The sequence below is a fragment of the Cuculus canorus genome, chromosome 4, assembly GCF_017976375.1.
Source record: "Cuculus canorus isolate bCucCan1 chromosome 4, bCucCan1.pri, whole genome shotgun sequence".
Classification (NCBI taxonomy): domain Eukaryota; kingdom Metazoa; phylum Chordata; class Aves; order Cuculiformes; family Cuculidae; genus Cuculus; species Cuculus canorus.
Window position 1 is genome coordinate 20,956,622 of NC_071404.1, and position 19,488 is coordinate 20,976,109.

At 34.1% G+C, this 19,488-nt stretch overlaps 1 protein-coding gene across 2 annotated transcripts in view; it reads left to right on the forward strand.

Moving 5' to 3' along the window:
• The window catches only part of TBC1D19 (TBC1 domain family member 19), a 61,443-nt gene that overhangs the window by 33,217 nt on the left and 8,738 nt on the right, over positions 1 to 19,488 (forward strand). Inside the window, exons 12-21 of one of the 2 annotated variants that reach the window (XM_054064944.1) lie at positions 3,744 to 3,818; positions 4,263 to 4,325; positions 8,170 to 8,254; positions 10,487 to 10,531; positions 11,698 to 11,730; positions 14,099 to 14,208; positions 15,375 to 15,466; positions 16,206 to 16,321; positions 17,266 to 17,336; positions 18,327 to 18,715. In XM_054064944.1, coding sequence (XP_053920919.1) covers positions 3,744 to 3,818; positions 4,263 to 4,325; positions 8,170 to 8,254; positions 10,487 to 10,531; positions 11,698 to 11,730; positions 14,099 to 14,208; positions 15,375 to 15,466; positions 16,206 to 16,321; positions 17,266 to 17,336; positions 18,327 to 18,401 — 765 coding nt within the window. In that variant the 3' untranslated portion in view covers positions 18,402 to 18,715. Of the gene's footprint in view, positions 1 to 3,743; positions 3,819 to 4,262; positions 4,326 to 8,169; positions 8,255 to 10,486; positions 10,532 to 11,697; positions 11,731 to 14,098; positions 14,209 to 15,374; positions 15,467 to 16,205; positions 16,322 to 17,265; positions 17,337 to 18,326; positions 18,716 to 19,488 lie in introns of those variants that run through there. The other variant, XM_054064945.1, reaches the window with a different exon arrangement.

The window sequence follows — 19,488 nt, forward strand, 5'->3', positions numbered from 1 at the left end:
TCCTGAAATGCACTTTGTTTCAACTTAGAAAGATGAGTATGTTTGGAGCTGCACTATAAAAAATATGTATTATTTTGAGAAAAGCTACAGTCTATATAAAAATGCAACACATTTTACAAAAGTAAAATTTTTATGGGTCAAGGTTACATTTAGATTTAGTAGACAGAGGAGAAACGTTGGATCAGATGAAAATGGTAAGGCTTTAGGTTTTATAAATGAGAAGACGTTCTAAGGCTAAGAAAAAACCTACCACATTTTTGGGTGTTCCTGAAACTTGGTAGTAGTGGTCTCATCTGAAGGAAGAAATGAAACCAATGAAATGGTAAAACAAGACTTGATTTTTTTTTTTTTTTGAAACCTGAGTGGGGCTCTTAAAAACATTTCTCACTGTGTGAGAAAAACTGATCACTGAGCAAAATGGTCATGTGGCTTGAAAGCAAATCTGTGACCAATCTTGTTTATGATATGGATATAAGAAATAAATTTATTAATACAGCATGAATCACTAGCCTCTTGTCTTACTAAAATGCATAGCAAGATCTGCTTGTGCTCAAGTTGCGTCTTAAAAAAAGGTGTTTGCCAAGCTGTGTTTTCATTTTGCATCACAACAATCACAATTTAAGAGAAAACGAATGACAAGTAGTGAGTGAAAACCGTTATTTCTGCAATGTTTATGGTTGGTTTTGCAATGCAAGTCCCTTTAAAATAATTTCTGATTTGTTTCCAAAACTTTTTCTCATGAATTCTAGTTCAGATGGACAGATTGACCCTCTGGTCTTTTTAATAAATAATTTGACTATTAAAATATTTAAGTACTGTGTTATTCTGCTAATATTTGCAATGTAAATTTGCTGTTCACTTTTTTAGGATAGAGTTTTGAGTTGTGTTTGAAATTTTAATTCAGGCTGAAATTAAAACAACAACAACCAGTAGTGTTTTACTTTCTGAGAAATGAGAGTTGGCCCAGTGGGTTTTTGTAAGAGCAAAGGAGAAACTGTTATTTATGATAAAAGAAAAGCTGATAAACTGTTTACCATTTTTAGTTAAAATCATACTGAAGAGAGTATTATACTGAATAATAAAGAACTTCTATTATATTTCCACGAGTTGCTGAAGAATCTGAGCACGTTTGTTTTCTCTTTTAAGATAGTGCCCTAATTATCAGGTTGCTTATTCTTATCACTTCTATAACTGCTTGGAATATTTACAGCAATTAAAACAAATTAAGAAAGAAAATTGGCAAGGATAGATATATATAATAAATTATACATTCTGGTAGTGGTTTAGATCTCTGTTCTAACTAAGGCAATGTTTACCCCATATTTTAATAAGTAGATTGTTTTTAAAATCTGTACAGAAGTTCGAAGGGTGGGAAATGGAAAGCTTCTACGCTCCATCTTTCTTGCTTCCTTTACTAAAACAAAAATAAATTGTAGAAAGTGTTTTAAATACGTGTTCTGGATTAACAAATATCAAATACTTTGTTCTGAATAAACCCATTTTATTTAAATATAAAACAGTATTCTGTTTTTCTTCTGTGGAAGCTAATGTTCACTGGCTATACTAAACTGTGATTTATATATAATTGCAATTAACATGATTATTTACACTCCAATTAATAATGCAGTTGAATTAAGGCATAGGAAGTTAGTAAACATTTTAGAAATTTATAACGTAACAATCACAGTTTGGTATGATTGCACAAACAAAACTGCACTGAAACTAGCACTCTAAACTCATGTCATCAGTACAGTCCAGTAGAGCGTCATTTAAGAATACTCTTTCTTGTACAGAAATCTGTTCTTACACATTCAGTGAAGTCATTCGTTACATGCCAAATCGCTAAGTCGGTTCTAAGTGTGAATAAACCAGCAATGATTCATTTATTCTAATTGTTACGGTGAATGGACCATCTATTTAAGTGATTACTTTTTAGTTGTGGTTTTGCCATAATTTTAATAATAACAGGAAAATCAACTCTTGTAAGCAAACGTCAAACATAATTGAATGGCTTCCTAATGCAGGATGGAAAAGTTTACTGCAACGTACTGGACTGGTGATATTGTTAACTTGTGGTTAACATGTGACGTCAGGTGACAGTATTTTAAGAAGAAAACTTGTAAGGGGATTCTGGAGAACTGAAAACTAGGAAATTATAACAGGAAACCATGGCGTTATTAGAATCCCTTTCCCAAGTTAAAATAGATTAGTTGCATTATCCAGTACTCATGGAGCAGTGGGTTTCATAGTACTACTTCTTATGTAGGAGTACTTCCCCATACAACAGAAACAGTTAATCATGCAGTCTGCTTAGTGTAATAAAAAAGAGGCTGGTTTTCTTGTGTTTGCTTTTTAATTAGCTCCTTTTGTTCTAATATATACGATTGTTTGAAATGGCAAAAAAAAAGCCTTCAGGCGTTATACATTTGGCAATGTTACACTGAATTGGACAACAGTATTGGTGCATTAAAATTCTGGCTTTACTATTAGAGTAGTTCTCTGTAGCTCTTGAGAACAGTAATGCATTTATACTGCAATTAATTTACATTTAGTAAATATTTGTGTCTGATCCTTCATAGAGAAACAGTGTACTATTAATATCTCCCCTTTCTGTTTCTCAGAAAGAAAAACGTAAATACTTTCCCAATGGTAGTTATCAGTATTTAATAAGTACAGCTTACGTATTCACGTAAACTTAATAGGATTAATACATAGAACAGTTGCAATGTTTCCTACTTGCCTCTTCACCTTTTTCCATTTTCTCCCTCTCAAAATTTCATTTTACTTCCTATTTGTTCTTTAAATCCTTACTCCAGAGTTATCTTTTTTGCTGCCAAGAAATCTGCAGTAAATATTACATAAAACTTGGAATATACAAGCATTTGTGTGGTGCCTGTAGAGACCCATTGAAGTCAAAATAGTTTTGTTAAGTGGGAAGAAACATTGGGATTCCTGACCTAGTTTATACATTTGTTCCAAATCCATTCAAAACTGTGGTGTTCAATTGTAGGCATAATGGCAGAAAGGTAGTTAGGGATTTATAGATTACGTGATGATGGCATGATATTTTGTTTTGTTTTATTTTGTTTTCTTTGCAAGCTCTTCCTAAGAAGAAAGGGATAGAAAAAGCAGAAGCAGGGAAGTGTTTTTTGTTATACTTCCCTTTCGTTTCACCCTTGTGTATGTTCTGTAAATGTTTAGGAGAGAATTGGAGTCTAAAGAAAGGTCTGAATTCTTTGTATTCTTTGCAAGAAATTTATCGATATTTATCGTTTCACCATTTTATGAATCTGTACTATTTAGAGATTCATATTAGATTAATAACAAATAATTAGCAACTCGCTAATGTTAGAAGATATGACAGAACCTATTAGTAGAGAGGCCCATGAAAACAGGGTAACACAAAACCCCGAACAACTAATAATTATTTTGAGCATTGAAAAGGTTTTAGCTGTAGGGACCCAAAGGTTAGAAGTTACAAATCTTTGGTTTGAATTAGTTCTTTCATTCTTATTTTATTATCTAAATGGGAGGTCATTTTATAGTCTCAAATATCTGCCTCATTTCTTAGGGCTTAAGCTAGAATAAACAATTATAGAATGCCGTATAACTTATGTAGTAGGTTTTTCAGCTGAATACATGCTCATGATTTTTTTTTTAATTTGTTAAAAATCAGCTTTGTTAATTTAAAGACTAATTTAAGTTTTATCTCAACCTGATTATGTTAATGTTTTTAATTTTAGGATATCTTGTATTATGAACAGCTTAAGTCAAATGTGATTCAGCATGACCTTTTAGTGGACAGCCTGATTTACAAAGTAAGTGATTCACTAAACAGTGATTAACTGATCTACATACTCATCGCACCAGTTATCTTGTTTTTTTAACAAATAAAATGTTATATTAGTGTGTTTATTATTGTAAATTCTCTCCTTGTGCCTATATTAGCTCTTTAGTAAGACAGTTGTTTGAGTTGAGCCATTAGGTCGTAAAGAAACAATAACATCATTTGAAGGAATTATTGTTTTTGCAAGGAAGAAACATTGGGATCCAAGTGCTTCAATTTCAGGTTTCAAATCTCAGTATTTTAATCATCAAATTAATATACTGTTTTTTATTTTCAAATGGAGTATAAATTTAGCTACAGCTTTTCCATCATTCAATGATGAAATAGTGATTTCTACCACTGTCTTAAGTTTAGCTTCTACGGGACTCTGAGAAAGTGTCTTTCAGCTTCAAACTGCTGTAATTTTTGATTGCAGGATGTAAAGCTGACAGCGAGCAACGATGACTACTATTTTGTATTTGAGGATTATTTATATCAGGTATGTAACTGTTTTTCTAAGAAAAGCTAGAAAGTACACTCCTGTAGGATTGTATCATCTTTGGAGTAAGGAGTGCTGTTGTGTTTCATGTATAGGCAGAGTAAAGTGGGACCCTGGACGGCATCTGTTTGCTGCCCTGTATGTACTTTCCCTTCTGAATAACAGTACTGTAAGTTAATCTTATGCATTTAAACAGATTAGGTAGGACAGCCTTCTGAAACTCCTGCTCTGAAGTACCCTACAGAGTGTCTTTCCAATGCAACAGGCCAGAAAATATATCATCAACCATATTCTTTCCCTTTCCACCTTTATAATAATATGAATAACAGCTGTGGCAACAGAAAAATTAAGACTTGAGAAGTATATTTAGGGTTCCAGTTTTTAAAAATATAATAATATTGCTTTACAGTGACATATTGCAATAAGCATAAAAGATACTGTATTGACATATTTTAAAACTGAAGAATTCTGAGTAAGGTGGTGATATGTATGGTTACTTTTAGGATTGCTCCCATTCCAAAGCTGCTTATAGCAATGGGGAACACGGCTAATTTATAAAGAATTATCTTCATTGCTGCCTGTCAAATGTCCTTTAGGACATTACAGGAGATTACATTTATGAATTTCCTAATATGTAGTTGATTGCAATGTCAACATAAATGTCATGCAGCAAATGTACCATTTCTGCAGTGCTTTCAATTTCATTAGTCACATCTGTTAAGTTAGACTTGCTTAATTTTTTGTCCTAGACCTATGTGAAATGAAATTATTTCTTCTTTGATGATAATATGTAGAACTGCTAGTAATTTCACTAAGTAAGAAACTGTCCTTACTGCTGCTTGGTCCATATAGGTATAAAAATATGCATTACTGTTTAAGCGTAGTATTCAATTAATTCAATGTCTACATACAATATTTTAGCATAGTAAGCATTCTAACACTAGTCCTTGAAATTATAACCTCATAAAATTATAGCCTTTTTTACTTAACAATAGTTCCAATATTAAGATCTGTACCTGAATTTGTTACTGAATTAAAATTTGAAAAATTACTACATAGTAACATCTCAAACATTGATATTTTTTGACTATTCACATGTTTCTCTTGATTTGAGAATCAAATATGTTCTTCATTATTGTGACATTATCTCTTCATCATGGAATGTGAAAATGTCATTCTTTCTTCTGCTTCATTCATTATATAGCTACAAAGGCATATTAATTACTCATTAACTGACAGCTCCAGCAGACAGGTTTATAATCTGTGGAGGAATACAAACTAGTATGCAACATAATCTTATGTTATAAGAACATCAGAAACCGATTTTTTGCATCATTCTTAATATTAGCACGGTTGAATATTTTAATGTTTTATATCGCTATAATCTAAAAGAATGATTACAGAATGAAAATCATATAAAGGACTAAACTGTCCTTAGTAACTTGAAGGAGAGTCACCAAAACATTTTGAAAAATGAAGTGCTTAGTTTTATTGCAAGGCTTTGAAGCAAAGAATATCGCAAACTTCTAATTATTAGTTGCTCCAGTTTTGTTTAGTACTTTGTGGTATTCTTCAGACTCTTTTCTAGAAGAAATTTATCCATTTTCCTTGATAATTTTCTCTTCCAGTCTAACTTGCAAATGCCTTGCTGTCAGATTATTTGTTCTGTGGCCCCTGGAAAAGTTTTGCAATATGAGTCACTCTGGTATGGAATATTGATTTTGTATGATAACTGGTGTTAAATGTTGGCTGAATAAAATAGGTAAGGAAAGTGTTAGTTTAAATAAGTAAGTGATTTCTGTGTTTGCACTAAGTTTATGGTTCTTTTCATGACTAGTTACTGCCTCTTAATTTTTCCAAGTTATTGAGCAGAGTGTGGCATTTCACTGTGTGTTACTTAACAGATGAAGCACCCATCAAAACCAGAAAATTTAGGTATAAAATAACAATGAGGATATTTGGTTGGATTATTGGTACCCCTGTAGTAGCACACAATCCTGTTTGGGAAGAATACTGTGAAAAGATGTTTTTTATCGTCTTTAATATCTTTGCTTTCTTTATCCCAGTGTTTGTGTGGTTTTATTATTTCTTTATAAATATTGAAATAGAATGTGGTTACTTTTACTATAACAAATATTTTTGTATAAAAGCTTTGGCTTTTTTTTTTTCTTTTACTTAGTACTTTGAATTCAGTGGTTCCTTTGCCTAGCATTTCTGTACTTAAAAAGGAGCTGTGTCATTGTTTTCTTTAGCTGTAGCATTTTTGTGACTGAGAAAAATAATACATAAGCTCTTAAACTTGTAAATTCATTATTTCAGGCCAGAGATTCAATTTGAATACTTTAGTCTTGCATCCTGCCTAATGAATATATGCGAAGAACCTCACTCAGCAGTTTTTAGGGATAGTCATAACTTATGCTTGAGCTAGCGTCTATCTCCCATAAAGATGCATAGTCTTGATGTAAAGACTTCCAGATACTGGTACTGGACACTGTATTCCTAAAAAAGAAGGCTTCAAATTAAGGGTACATTCTTTCCTATATGAGAGAACATAATTTATATCCCTTTTAGTTTCTTTTTCTTTCACCTCAGTTGACATCAACAGAGAATTACATTTGCCTGTGTATTGTTATTGTCAGCTATATTTTGACAACTGTGAACATTGTTGTGTATTGTGCAAAAATAATATTTAGCTTAAACTGTGGGAGATAAACTTTTTTTAAAAGCTGTTCGTATCTGAGAAATAGTTTTGAGTTTTCAAAGAAGGAAAAGTCTCAAAATATGACCTGCTTTACGTAAAAAGAGCAACATCAAAATGATGTTCCCATGTCATGGTGTTTTGGTTATGCACATTTCATTTTGACAAATGCTGATATCTGGAAACTTTTGCAGTAATTAGTTGAATGAAAAATCTATTAATTTTTATTCTCAATAAAGTATGTAGTGAGACACCACCTAAAACTTTTACACCTTTTTATGCCTTGGCTACAGTTAGAACAAACTCTTAAAACCTGGGAGAACAGAGTTTAGCGTATGCAGAAAAAGTCAGCTGCAAGTTGAAGTCTGTCTTACTTCTGCCCTCTTGTGTACATTCATGATAGGTCAGTTTTTCATTGTATGAAAACATTTTCAAGGACAGTACTTATTATTGCATTTTTTACAACTGCATACAGGATGAGATTGTTTATTGTTGATTTTTTTAAAGAATGCTTTTAGTATTTGATTTTGTACTGAATTGTAGTGAATACTAGATATTTCATTTATGTAGACAATACAAATATATTCCACAAAACAAAACATGCATTTCAGAATTTACAGATACAATCTGAACATTACAATCTGGGCTTTCTAAAAGAACTGAATATCGTTCAAGTATTCTGTAAAGCTCCTGAGGATGAAAGCAAATGTAAGGATTAGTCTGCTGGTGTGCATACATGCAAAAATGTAAATGTTTTGTTTACTCATTCACTTACTAGGATATGGGGAAGGCCTAGTAACTGAATAGAAAGGTAATCTAATAGACATCAAAACACCCAGCTGCATGCACAGTCACTAATGATGTGACAGCGAGGGGATAAACCTATGCTTAGTCAAAGAGGAAGGCTGCAGGAAAAGGGTATTTTACTGACAACAAAAGAATGTGAAGGTGAAATCATAGCAAGTTCAAAACAGTCCTGAAAATATGAACAGGTAAGTAAATTAGGTTTTTCAAGAGCTTTTGACCATAATAGCTGTCTTCAGTAGCACCTAATAGGTGCCTTTTAAGGCGGGTTTTTAAATGTATTTGGTATAGCTGACTTATTGGATCAACAAAGTAGATTTTCATACGCTGTCTTTTCTCCAGGTATTACTCTGTTTTTCCAGAGATACTTCTGTGTTGGAGCACTTTGCTTACAGTAGTGCCACCCCTCCCAAGTCATATATACGAGGTAAAAGGAACTGTTATAAGAAAAGATTGTATAGATTTTTATTTTTGTGGTATGATGTATAAATGTGCTTTATGTTGATAACACCTAGTAGATCACATTTGAAACAAAGTTAATAAAAGCTTCATGTATCTAGTTGACATCAGCGCGAAGTCTGTTAAAACGGTTTAGAAGCTGATCACAGGAAGGCCAGATTGTGACGTTGTTCTTCTACCGTAGTTTTCTGTGTATAATTTTCCACTCTTTTACCAAGATAAATTAAACATGCAACTATAACAGTGTGGTAAGATAATGACAACATCTGTCTTCATCAGAGCTAGAAATCGAAATACATAGCGTTGTCCTCTGCAACTTCATCAAATTTAGCAACTGGAAGTGGTAGCAGGATGTTATCTTCCCACAGCAGTGAGTTTTGCATATATTTGTAGACAAGAGGAGAACATGTTGCTAAAGAATTGTGAGCTCTGTTTAAGGTCTGGGATAGCAGAGCTCTGCCAAGCAGATATATACTGCTATTTTTCAAAGCATGGCACCTTCCAGAGTGTTAGCCTACTCTTGGATGTTCTTTGGCGTAAGTTCTCATGTGAGCCTTATTTTTCTCAACAGTCATGATTGTATCGTCACTCCACTTGCCTTCTCTGTCAGCTTCTAGTGCCATACCTGGGGGTTCTTTTCCTTGCTTCTTGGATCCTTACCTGCCTTGGCTTTACCCTGGGGTTCCAAATTTTATCTTCTTTCTTGAATCCTTCAGCCATCCAATCACTTGTTTTTCCATGTACCTTTACTTTCTCCATTCCCATTGTCTTCCTTGGTCCCTCATGCCAGTGTATTTAGACAGATGTGATCCCCCCTCCCAAGTACTTTTTTTGAACAGGACCTCTGCTTACAGTTTTCCTCTTGCTGCTTCTTATATCACTAGAGGCAATGTTTGTTTTCTAATTATTTTCTTCTTCCTTTATTGCTTTGCAGATCTTTTCTTTCTCCTTAACTGAATTAGGGCATTTTCTTTACCTGCATCTTGAAACAAGCAAAGAGTTCACCTGGAGCAGAAACAGCAGTGTTATCCCAGGTCTCATTTAAGGCACAAAGCCATGGCAGCCCAGAAACACAGCTATGGGAAATGTCCTGCTTATTCCTATATGAAACGGGGGAATGAAGTTGCTGAAATCTAAATCTCAGCTGAACCTATGCCGTGTAAATCCAAAAGGCTTGTAGGTCCTGTTTTTGGCTAACTTTCCAAGAGGTGCTTTATGCTAAAAATACTCTCCTTTCAGATTACAACTCTGTGCTGCTCAGCAAGCAAACTGTTGAAAAGTAAAAAAAAAATATGGTTTAGTTTAATGGAATGGCTGGTTTCTGTAATTGGATAATAGTGGATTTTATTTTAGTGGGGTAGTAGGCAACAGCTTCGCAGGTAATTTTGAATTGAATTCAGTCAATTCATGCTACAGGATTATATCTAAGCCCAGATTCCATTGAACCGAACAAAAGTTCCCTGTACTAAATTCTTCTGTATAAAGAGTATTTACAGAGGTGTAAAGGATCTCTATACATTTTCACATAAGTAATTATATTTCTTAGTTCAATTTTCTCATTTTAAAACTAAAATAATCACATTTTTTGCTTAGTTGTAATTATGCTTAAAAACACTGATAAAAAGAGAAAAAGTTATATGGTCAGTCTATACTATCACTGATCGTCTGAAGTAATCTTTGGTATCCAACAGATTACTTTAATTTTTTTTTTATCAAAACTGTACCTTCCATCCTTTTTCTGCTCTGTTGCAGGCTTTATGAAGCCTTGAATATTTTCCATCTATTCTTGTATCTTTTTAAATGCCATTCCTGTCCTTAGGTCAATTTGCCGCAGCATGGCAGACTAATGCCCTTAACCGTATCTCTCCCATAGAGCTTCACCGTCTTCAACATCTGCAGCAAACATGTTTAGAGCTGCTGAGACACACCCAAATAAAAACTCTGTGGGATGGCATTGCTGAAATCCTCCTCCTCTTTTTTCATGTTTGTCATCCACTCTTATTGGTGTTGCATTTCAGTTCTATATCTGATACTATACCTGTACTGTTGCATTGCTTGCTTGTTTTAGACAATATCAAATGGTGAATAACATAATTAGTTATGATTTTGTAATCGTAACTTAGATTCTACCTTCTCGGTTTAAAACCTCACACCTTTTAACAGTTTAATCACATTTTAATTATGATTTGATGATTCACAGGAAAAGCCGGTATGGAAGAATATGCTGTTTTCTATCCTCCAAATGGTAAGAATTAGACGATTGCCTCCTCTAGTGGTGGGTTGGAAAGATATAGGATATTTTTCTCAAACACACAATAACTTCTTCTGTTACGAATTATGTTTTGCTGTTATTCTATGAAATTCATTAATTTAAAGAAGTAAGCTGCACTAAAGCTACTCCAAAACCACATGCAGCCTGGTGTTAGTAGTCGTATACGGAGTTTGTCTATGTGTGGAAGAGAGGATGAAAACTTCTGGTGCAGCAGAAGTTTTGTATCAGCTCTCAGAGGATCTGAACAATACGTATTGAAACTGACCCCCAGCTTTTCAGTACTTAACAAACCACACTTTCAAATCTTTTCCTTTCAAAATTTCTGTTCGTTTTAAGAATTCAGATGTAAGCGATCTATGTAATTTTAAGTTAATATCATTGCTGTTGTTACTTAAGTTTTTTAAATTCTTCTTTTCACCTCTTATTTTGACCATTTCAGTCACTCTCTATTGAATCCTTTCCCTGTTTTTGTGTTGCGTTTGTATTTTAAGTTCAAGCTCTTTGCTCTTGCTTTCAAGGCCTTACGTTACCTATCTTACATCTGTCTCTGGACTTATCTTTTATGTTTTCTGTGTTCCAGCGTATCAGTTTTAGTGCATGCTTTTCTTCCTCCTTCTTCCATTTTTGCCTCACAATTCTTTGAAGCTTTGTAGCTATGAAGCATTGTCCTTATGACCTTTTGCCAAAGCAGCTCCCTTTTCCTAGCCCTGTAAACGAAGGGGAGCGAAGATCAGCTGGAAAGGAAGAGAGAACTGCCAAGTCCTATAAATGTTTTCTCTGAGTACTACATGAATTACTAGAGGTCTTGGCCTCCTTTTTTCCTGCTCCCTCCTCGTCAGTGCATGACATCTACAGGTTGTCATTTATCTGAAATTAGGTTCTGATTTCAGCAAAGCTTATATGTAATAACTTCATGGAAATGGAACTTTACTTGGCTTTCCTGAAACAAGTGATTAAATTCCTATACTTAAATAGTTACAAGACTGAGATATAAGAGTGCAGGGGCCTTAAGAAGAAAATGTTTTATTCCTGTGGTAGGTAGAATAAAATTTAGAAACTTGGAGGGAAAGTACATTTTTTAGGGGAATAAAATAAATATAAGATAACAAAAAATGTATTTTTTTGTTGTTGTTTTGTAGGTGTAATTCCTTTTCATGGCTTTTCTATGTATGGTAAGTATGATTTTCACAAACTCTTAAAACCTCAGGATTGCTTTTTATAATATTGCAGTTTAAAGCTGTATGTACTTTTCTGCAACTTTTAAAGAAGTATGTGTTCTGTTTCCTTGTGTATGAAGACTGTTACATATAATCTTAAGAATTCCAGGCTGTTTCTATTTACTTACAGTACAGCAGCTACTGTGTGGAGTTCCTTCTTTGAGAGCTAATAGCTGAGCTATACATCTAAATATATATGAATAGAGGGATAAAGTTTGCTGACAGAGCGCTCTTTTCTTGTGTTTTACTTCTGGGTAGACCAAGTTACTTGTGAAAAGAGTTCTTGAAAAAATGAACTCTGAGAGTCCTGGCGCTGTACCCATTTGCCTAGAAAAGGTGTTAAAGGAGCATTAAATAATGGAATGGTTACTACTTCAGTGCACAGAAGAAAGCTCAAATGTCAACCAGATTGCAAGGAAAAGAGCAGAAAAATCTCATGTCTCAAACATAATGAAAGCAGCTGGTCTAGAGAGACTCCAGCAATGTGAGACTTCGTTACAGCTTTACAGTTTTTTTCCTTTGATTTATCAAAGGTATTTGTGGTGTCACAGGGCAAGCAGATTTTAAGATTATAATTCAAATACTATATTTTGCTGATAATAAAGTTTAATGACCACATCATCACTAAAATCAGGCAGTTTAAATATGAAATGCAAGTTTGAACCAAAGTAGGGAATCTTAAGTCTTTGAAGTCATTAACAGCTTAGTTAGAAACTCTTCCTTAAGTACTCTCTAGGAGGCTTTCACTTCTGTGTGAACTGCTTTTCAAAATGTTTGGATTTGACTCTGCCCTTGAGAACAGTGTCTCCCAAACTGGGTGTGAGCTTCTTCCCTCCCTCCTGCCCTCTCACTTTGCAAGGGCTCAGAATATGCTGCTTTTGAGAAGGAGGGAGGCTGAAAATCAAGGCAGCAGAAGCACAGTAGCGTAACTCTAGGCTGTGGGTACAGTAGCTGGGACCAAGCAGAGCATCCTGTGTATTCCCCGCTGTGCTGCTATAGGAGGAACTATCTGGAGCCTTATGTAAATCTTGTACACTTTTGCATGTTCACATGTGTATGCTTGCAGGGTGTTGTCAGGCACTGTTCTGTTATCCTCTTGGCCTTTATGTAGATAGGCACGCTGCCAAGTCTTCCACCTCCATCTTCACACTAGTAACACCCTACTTAACCCTACATAAATACACATTTCTGCATACATCTCGCACTGCCTTTTGTGCACATACGCCACTATTGTCTATGAAGCCACGTTCTCTGATATATATATTTATGTGAAAATGGATTCACACATGCATACACTCATATACATAAAAGTACATATATCCCTGTGTATATTTCTATGTATGTATGGAGACAGATGTATCCATATCCCTAGCTTTGTGTAATTAAAACTGGAAGGGAGGGTGAATGTAGAGACAGAGACTAAGAGTGTGTTAAAATGTAACCTGTCATCCATAATGAATGCACCTGTAAAATGAAGCAGTAGATGGACAGATAAAAAGGCTGTTTGTTTACAGAAGTGTGTGTAGAACGACTGTCAGTGAAATGTGTTGAATGAATGGAGTAGCTATCAGAGGAAACTTATGATCTTTGTGCAGCATATAAACGCAACAGATTTATCTATATGCTAGGCTTTCACAAAAAGAAAAAAGGGACTGATGGGACAAAAGTTTGAGAACTGCTGCTTTACAAATGTAGCCAGCTCTAATTTTGAATCAGATATACTAAATGACTTCTGAACAGTAAACTACCAGGTGTCCATGATTTGCAGATCTTACAAGAAATAAACAGTTCTCTGTCAGTCTCTCATACTTACATGATGTTATTTGTGACAACTAAAAGCTATTTTTTAATATTTTCATTTTCACAACACCCATGTTCAAGCAGTGAACTTCCTCCAGTCTTACAAATGGAGAAACAAATGGGAGATGAGCACTGGCCTAAGGGCACATTGGAAGTCAGTTGAATCAAAACCTTATACTGTTCAACATATTGTTGCTTTATACCTCAGAGAGGCTATCCTTAAAGCATATTTCTTATGCTTCAGAAGCCAGCACTATAGTAAGCAGGTACTAATTAGTTTAGATTGTTGAAATATATAGAACTATCACCTAGAATGTAATGTAATCCCTTTCTTAACTTTTTATGTCAAGTGATAGTCTTTTTTATAACATACGTCTTTCTAAGTAGTGATTTTAGTATTGGTTTTGTAAATTGTACTACTATAAATTACTTGATTTTTTTCTTCATACTTCATGCACTTAATCATTGAACTCTTTTAGGAGCTTACAGTGTTGAGTCAATTATAATTCTTTTATCCTTTCAGTTGCTCCACTTTGTTTTCTGTACCATGAACCTTCCAAATTGTATCAGATATTCCGTGAGATGTATGTGCGTTTTTTCTTCAGGCTCCATTCCATCTCTTCTCATCCCTCTGTAAGTTCATCAGGAATTGAAACCCACTCACTTGATATTTTTTGCTCTGGAACAATAATATATGATGGCATGATTTTCTATGCAATTGAAATATTTCCTTTTAAATGTAACAAAATATTTCAGGCAAGCTTGAAAAAATTATTAGGTAACTCCAGTTTGGATATTTTTGTTTTCTACATCAACATTAGTCTTTTCTGTAGAATATCATGTACTTCAAAATAATACAGTTCTCATGTTATGAGGATGTGGTGGTTTTTTTGAGTCAACTCTTTTGTATAATAGGCTTCTCAGTTCAAAAAGTCACATAAATGCATACTCACTTTCATTTTACTTAACTACATCTAAGTGCACACTTAAGTATTTTCTGTGGTAGAAGGACTGAAATATTGTCCTATATATACACAGGTACTGTTTCAGTGATACCAAGTTAATGTCAGTTTCATTAATTCACATATCTTTGTGTGACAGCACATGCCTTTTAGATGAATTTAGATAAATTGATTATGTTTGTGGGACCAGCTGTCTTGAATGTAAGACAGTTGGCTTATCTTCTCTTTTGGAAGAAAAAAACATAGTACACAATTTTTTTTTCCTCTTTCACAAAGTGCTGAACAGTTATATTACATTTCTTAGTTAAAAGAAAATCCTTTCCTTGATATACCATTTCAAGGCTGTGCATTGTGTTTTCTAATAGCAGGGAAACAAGTAGGAGGGGGATCTTTTAATTTTTATGGTACTTTTCAGAAGAAACTTAAGAAAGTATTTATATCTAACTTTTTTTGTAGTTATCCTTGTTGCTGTTTGTTTTTTGTTATCAGAGAAATACTATTTCTCATATCCTCTGCATTTTAGTGCAACTGAGGTCTATTTCATCAAAGTGGAAATATTTCAAGTAGTTCGTGTTATAATAACCCACTAAGTACTTAGAGCTGAAAGGGTTTATCACAACATATTATATTGCTAATGCATATACAGAATTGTAGGAGCAAGGCTTTACTGACTGAAGGCGTTAGAGCTGCTTTGCCCTGCTTACCTGAGCTGTATTTCATATCGTTATTAGTTTTATTGCTTGAATTAAAAATTCATGGATACTTGCGTGCTGATACTGTTTTCTCAGATTTGACAGGATGAGTGTTAGTATTCAGGATATGATCTTGTTTCATTAGGGCATTGTATCATTATGTTTGCTGTTTGAGACTCTTTTACAAACCCATCTGCCGCAGCTCTTTTATCACCTTCGAGAAATTGGGGCTCAGCCGTAAGTACTTCTTTCTGAATTGCTACAAATGTTGCAGATTCATTGTTCTGAAAGCACTATTCTCTAGTATTTTAATTTAAAAGAATTATTCAAAAGTGCAGACATCAATGTGCCGTTTTTCCTTGACAGTCAGTTGGAGTTCTTTTTCTAACCTGCATATATGTGCTTTCTGCGTTTTTCATGTATACTCTATGAAAAAGAGAGGAGAATTTCTCTATGAGAAACACTGCGTTATTCGGCTAAGTTTCAGTTATTCATGTCAGATCTGATGGAATTAAGTGATTTGTTTCCTAGAGGGCAGACGACACAGAGATATGTTAGTTGCAGCAGAAGCTACTGGAGGGAGAGAGAGAGCAAGAGGCTGTCATGCTATAGTGTACTCATGGCACTAAGTGCAAGAGAATTTAAAAATCTTATTGTTCCAATTGGTATCCATCATAATAGGAGAAAGGATGAAACAGAAAGCAGAAGGGGGTGATAATATCTGAGGTTCCCTCTAATGGGATTGTTTGTTCAGAATATTTTTATGATATTAGTACTTTATTATCAAATGTGATGCTAAATAGTTTTCTGATGGCTGCAGCGAAGGCAAATATTATTAATGCAGCAAGAGAAAAAGGCTATTCTTCCTGGAAGAGAAGTGCAAAAGAATAATGAAATATTTTCAGTTTATAGAAGGTCTGTCTGATCATTATGAGACACAGAAGTATGATAACTGTTGTTTATCACTTGTTTGCAGGTTACGAATTTCATTTAAATGGATGGTACGAGCGTTTTCTGGTTATTTAGCTACAGATCAGCTCTTGCTTCTGTGGGACAGGATCCTGGGATACAACTCTCTAGAAATTCTTGCTGGTAATAGAATTATTTTTACAAAACACGTAGATGTAAGGCAAATACGTTAGCTTCAATGTATATTTGAACAAGAAGAAAGTAATTGTTCTTTGAATGCTGAAAGCAGATGGTATACATGTCAAAGAGTATAACTTTTAGAAAACTAGACTTGCATCTCTAACAAAAATATGCAAGTCAACGTTTTTTATGATAGCACTGCAAAAATGCTAAGTCCTCTCAGAACAGAACATAGGATGTTCTCCCAGCTTCGGTGGGAATAATAAATGAGTTCATCACCTTTCACAAAATACAAGATTCATGTTACTCCTTTATGGCAAGTACTTACAGCAACTGATAGTTTCCTTGATTTTGCTCAATTTCTTCTTTCAAACTCACATTTCTTAGGGGACTGGGAAAGGTTTGTACTTATTTTTTGTAAGGGAAATAATGTCCTAGGATTTATGCAGAGTTTAAGATGGGGGTTCTAAAGAAGGTGTGTCTTCAGCTGGGCCAGTTTTTAAATATGAGGTAGGTGAATAGAAAAGATTTTGGTTCTATTTTTATGTATGACACCTATGTAGAGAGTTAGAATTATATAAGATAGTAAAAAATAAATGAACATTTTTTAAAAAATGTTACATAATATTTACAACTGAGGTATTGTAATTTAAATAAATTTAAATTATTGGCTTGGAAATTAATGAATTGTAAATCACTTTGTCCCTTTTAATTAAAAGCTAGTAATCTTAAGTGTTTTCACTCAGACTTTTCTGAAAGAATCCTGTATTTTACCTGTCTGTTTTGAAGAAAGGCCAAAGAAATTCAAACACAGCCATCCATTGTGTATTATTCTTCAGAATGAAAATAATAACTCTAAAGGAGTGAGAATAGGTATTCTTCATCAAGATTAGTTTTAAGCACTAATTAACAGATCAGCAACTTAAATATTGGGCATTTTCTTTCAGTCCTGGCAGCTGCTGTGTTTGCTTTCCGAGCGGTCAATCTGATGGAGGTGACATCACTGGCTGCAGCTGAAGTAAGGATAAGTTTCAGTTAGAGGAGATTGAAATAGTTTCTGATGCTTTGCCAACAAGAGTAACTTAAGCTTCACATGGCACGTGGTACATAGTGAAAATCTTTCTGCCTAAATTCTTACCTTAGATAAAAAAACTAAGGAAATTCTGAACATGCAGTACAAAATACTGCTTCTCTGGAGTGAAAGAAAACGTTTGCTACAAAAATGCAATGTTATCAAATTATTTTGTACAATTAGATTTTTTTTCTATTTTAACATATGATCCATGTTTGTGTGATGTATTGACTTTAAAATATTGTAGAGGTTTGTACCTTTCTTCTCAGTATGTTTTAATGTAGTTGTTTCTGTGCTCTTTGATATTACAAAGATTTTACATATTAGTTTTGTTAATACTGAATCTAAACTTTCACTGTGAGTACTATCATGGGTAACGAAGAAAACTAAGTCATTAAGATGAAGATTATTGTTTATCTATAGTAATTTGTTAAAATATACCTTTTTCCAAAAAAAATGATGATGTATTTTTTAAAACTTTGAAAGCTTGTGATGACTCTTCCTTTTTTTTTTAACATACTTTAATGAGAAGACATTGACTGTTTGAGTCATTACATTGGACTTACTTCGCAAGTACTAGCCAAGCCACAGGATAAGGATTCTTAATTCCCAATTATTTTTAGAAGCAAGTTGAAATGTTAGACCCCTTATTCAGCCATGATGCCATGTATATTTGAAGTAAGGCTAAAGGCTAAAATAAAGTTACTGGTTTATATCTGTGAACTTATGCTTTTTCTTTGAAAGGTTAAAATGAAAAATAATAAGGCAGTAACGAAAAGCAGCATAATTTGTTTCTAGCCAGGCCTGAATCTAATTATTGTTAGTATTTAGTCAGTATTTGAATCTTCTTCTGACTTCTTAACTTGCTTTAAAAAAAATTTTGATTCAAATGTCGAGTTTTACAAGTCTCTTTGTTTGTTTTTTTTCTTATCCAAGGCTGTACTTGCTGACCTTTCAACCCTGAAAGTTATGCCTCTTCTTCAAATCTTCTTGTTTGCTACTGTCACTTGATCTGCTTCAACAATATTGATACTGCAATTCCAGTCTTTCTTGAGAAGCTAATCATGAACTATGCAATGTCTGCATAAAACCAAAATGAAACTGTATGTATAATATTAATTTGGAAATCATGATCTTTAATTTTCTAACTGAAAACAATACCTTTGCATACGAGTGTGTGCAGTGCATGCTACTGAATTTTACCGTAACAGCAGTAGTTTACTTGTATGTTGAGAATGACTGCTTGTGCAAATAAACAGTATGAATCAGTGTCTGAAATGCATGTAATTTTAAGTTAAATAAAGTAAATGTAATTCGTGATCTGATTTTTGTGATGTTAGTGTCAGAATTGTAAAAGCTTCCTTTTAATATTAAATGACTTTTTCAAGGTAAAGGATATCAGTTCAAATACTATCAATTGAGAAAATTTAACTTGCAAGGATTTTTTTCTCATTTTCTAAGGAAAAGATAGGATCACACACCAGTTCTGCTGTCTCTACCGTTTGTTCTCTTCGCAGAAATATTCACCATGCTTCTTCTCCTGTTAACTACTTTAATGTATTCTTTTCCTGTGCGGAGATGTAGTCATGCTTTCCCCATTCATTTTCAGCTAGATGTACAGCTATCTCAGGCATCTTCTAAACTCCTACCCAGAGTCCCATCAAAGGCCCCACGTTGTAAAATATGTTCCCCTGCAGAGAAGGGCTGAGCATAGCTTCCTTCAGAACTTGTTGGAGCCAGTCCTTGCATGAGCCAAAATATTCCCCTGAGAACGATGCCAAGAGTCCTTTTGCCGTGCCTCACGCCCTCTTCGAGAGAGCAGTGCTATGCCTTTGCCAGTTTTCCAGCCGCTCTGATTCAACAGCTCAGGCTTCAGTTTAGAATCCAAACTCATGTTGGTGTGTGACAGATTGTCACTACACTGTCAGGCTGGCTCACAGTCTGTAGCGATCGTACCGTTTTGTGAGGTCTTCCAGCGTTTTCCACTAATTTGTTTAATCCCAGAGTTCAAATCTGACTTGATTAAACATATCTTAATACCTGACAAATTATCAAAGTAAAAAAAAAGAGTGTGTAATATAGCCCCCACATATGCCAT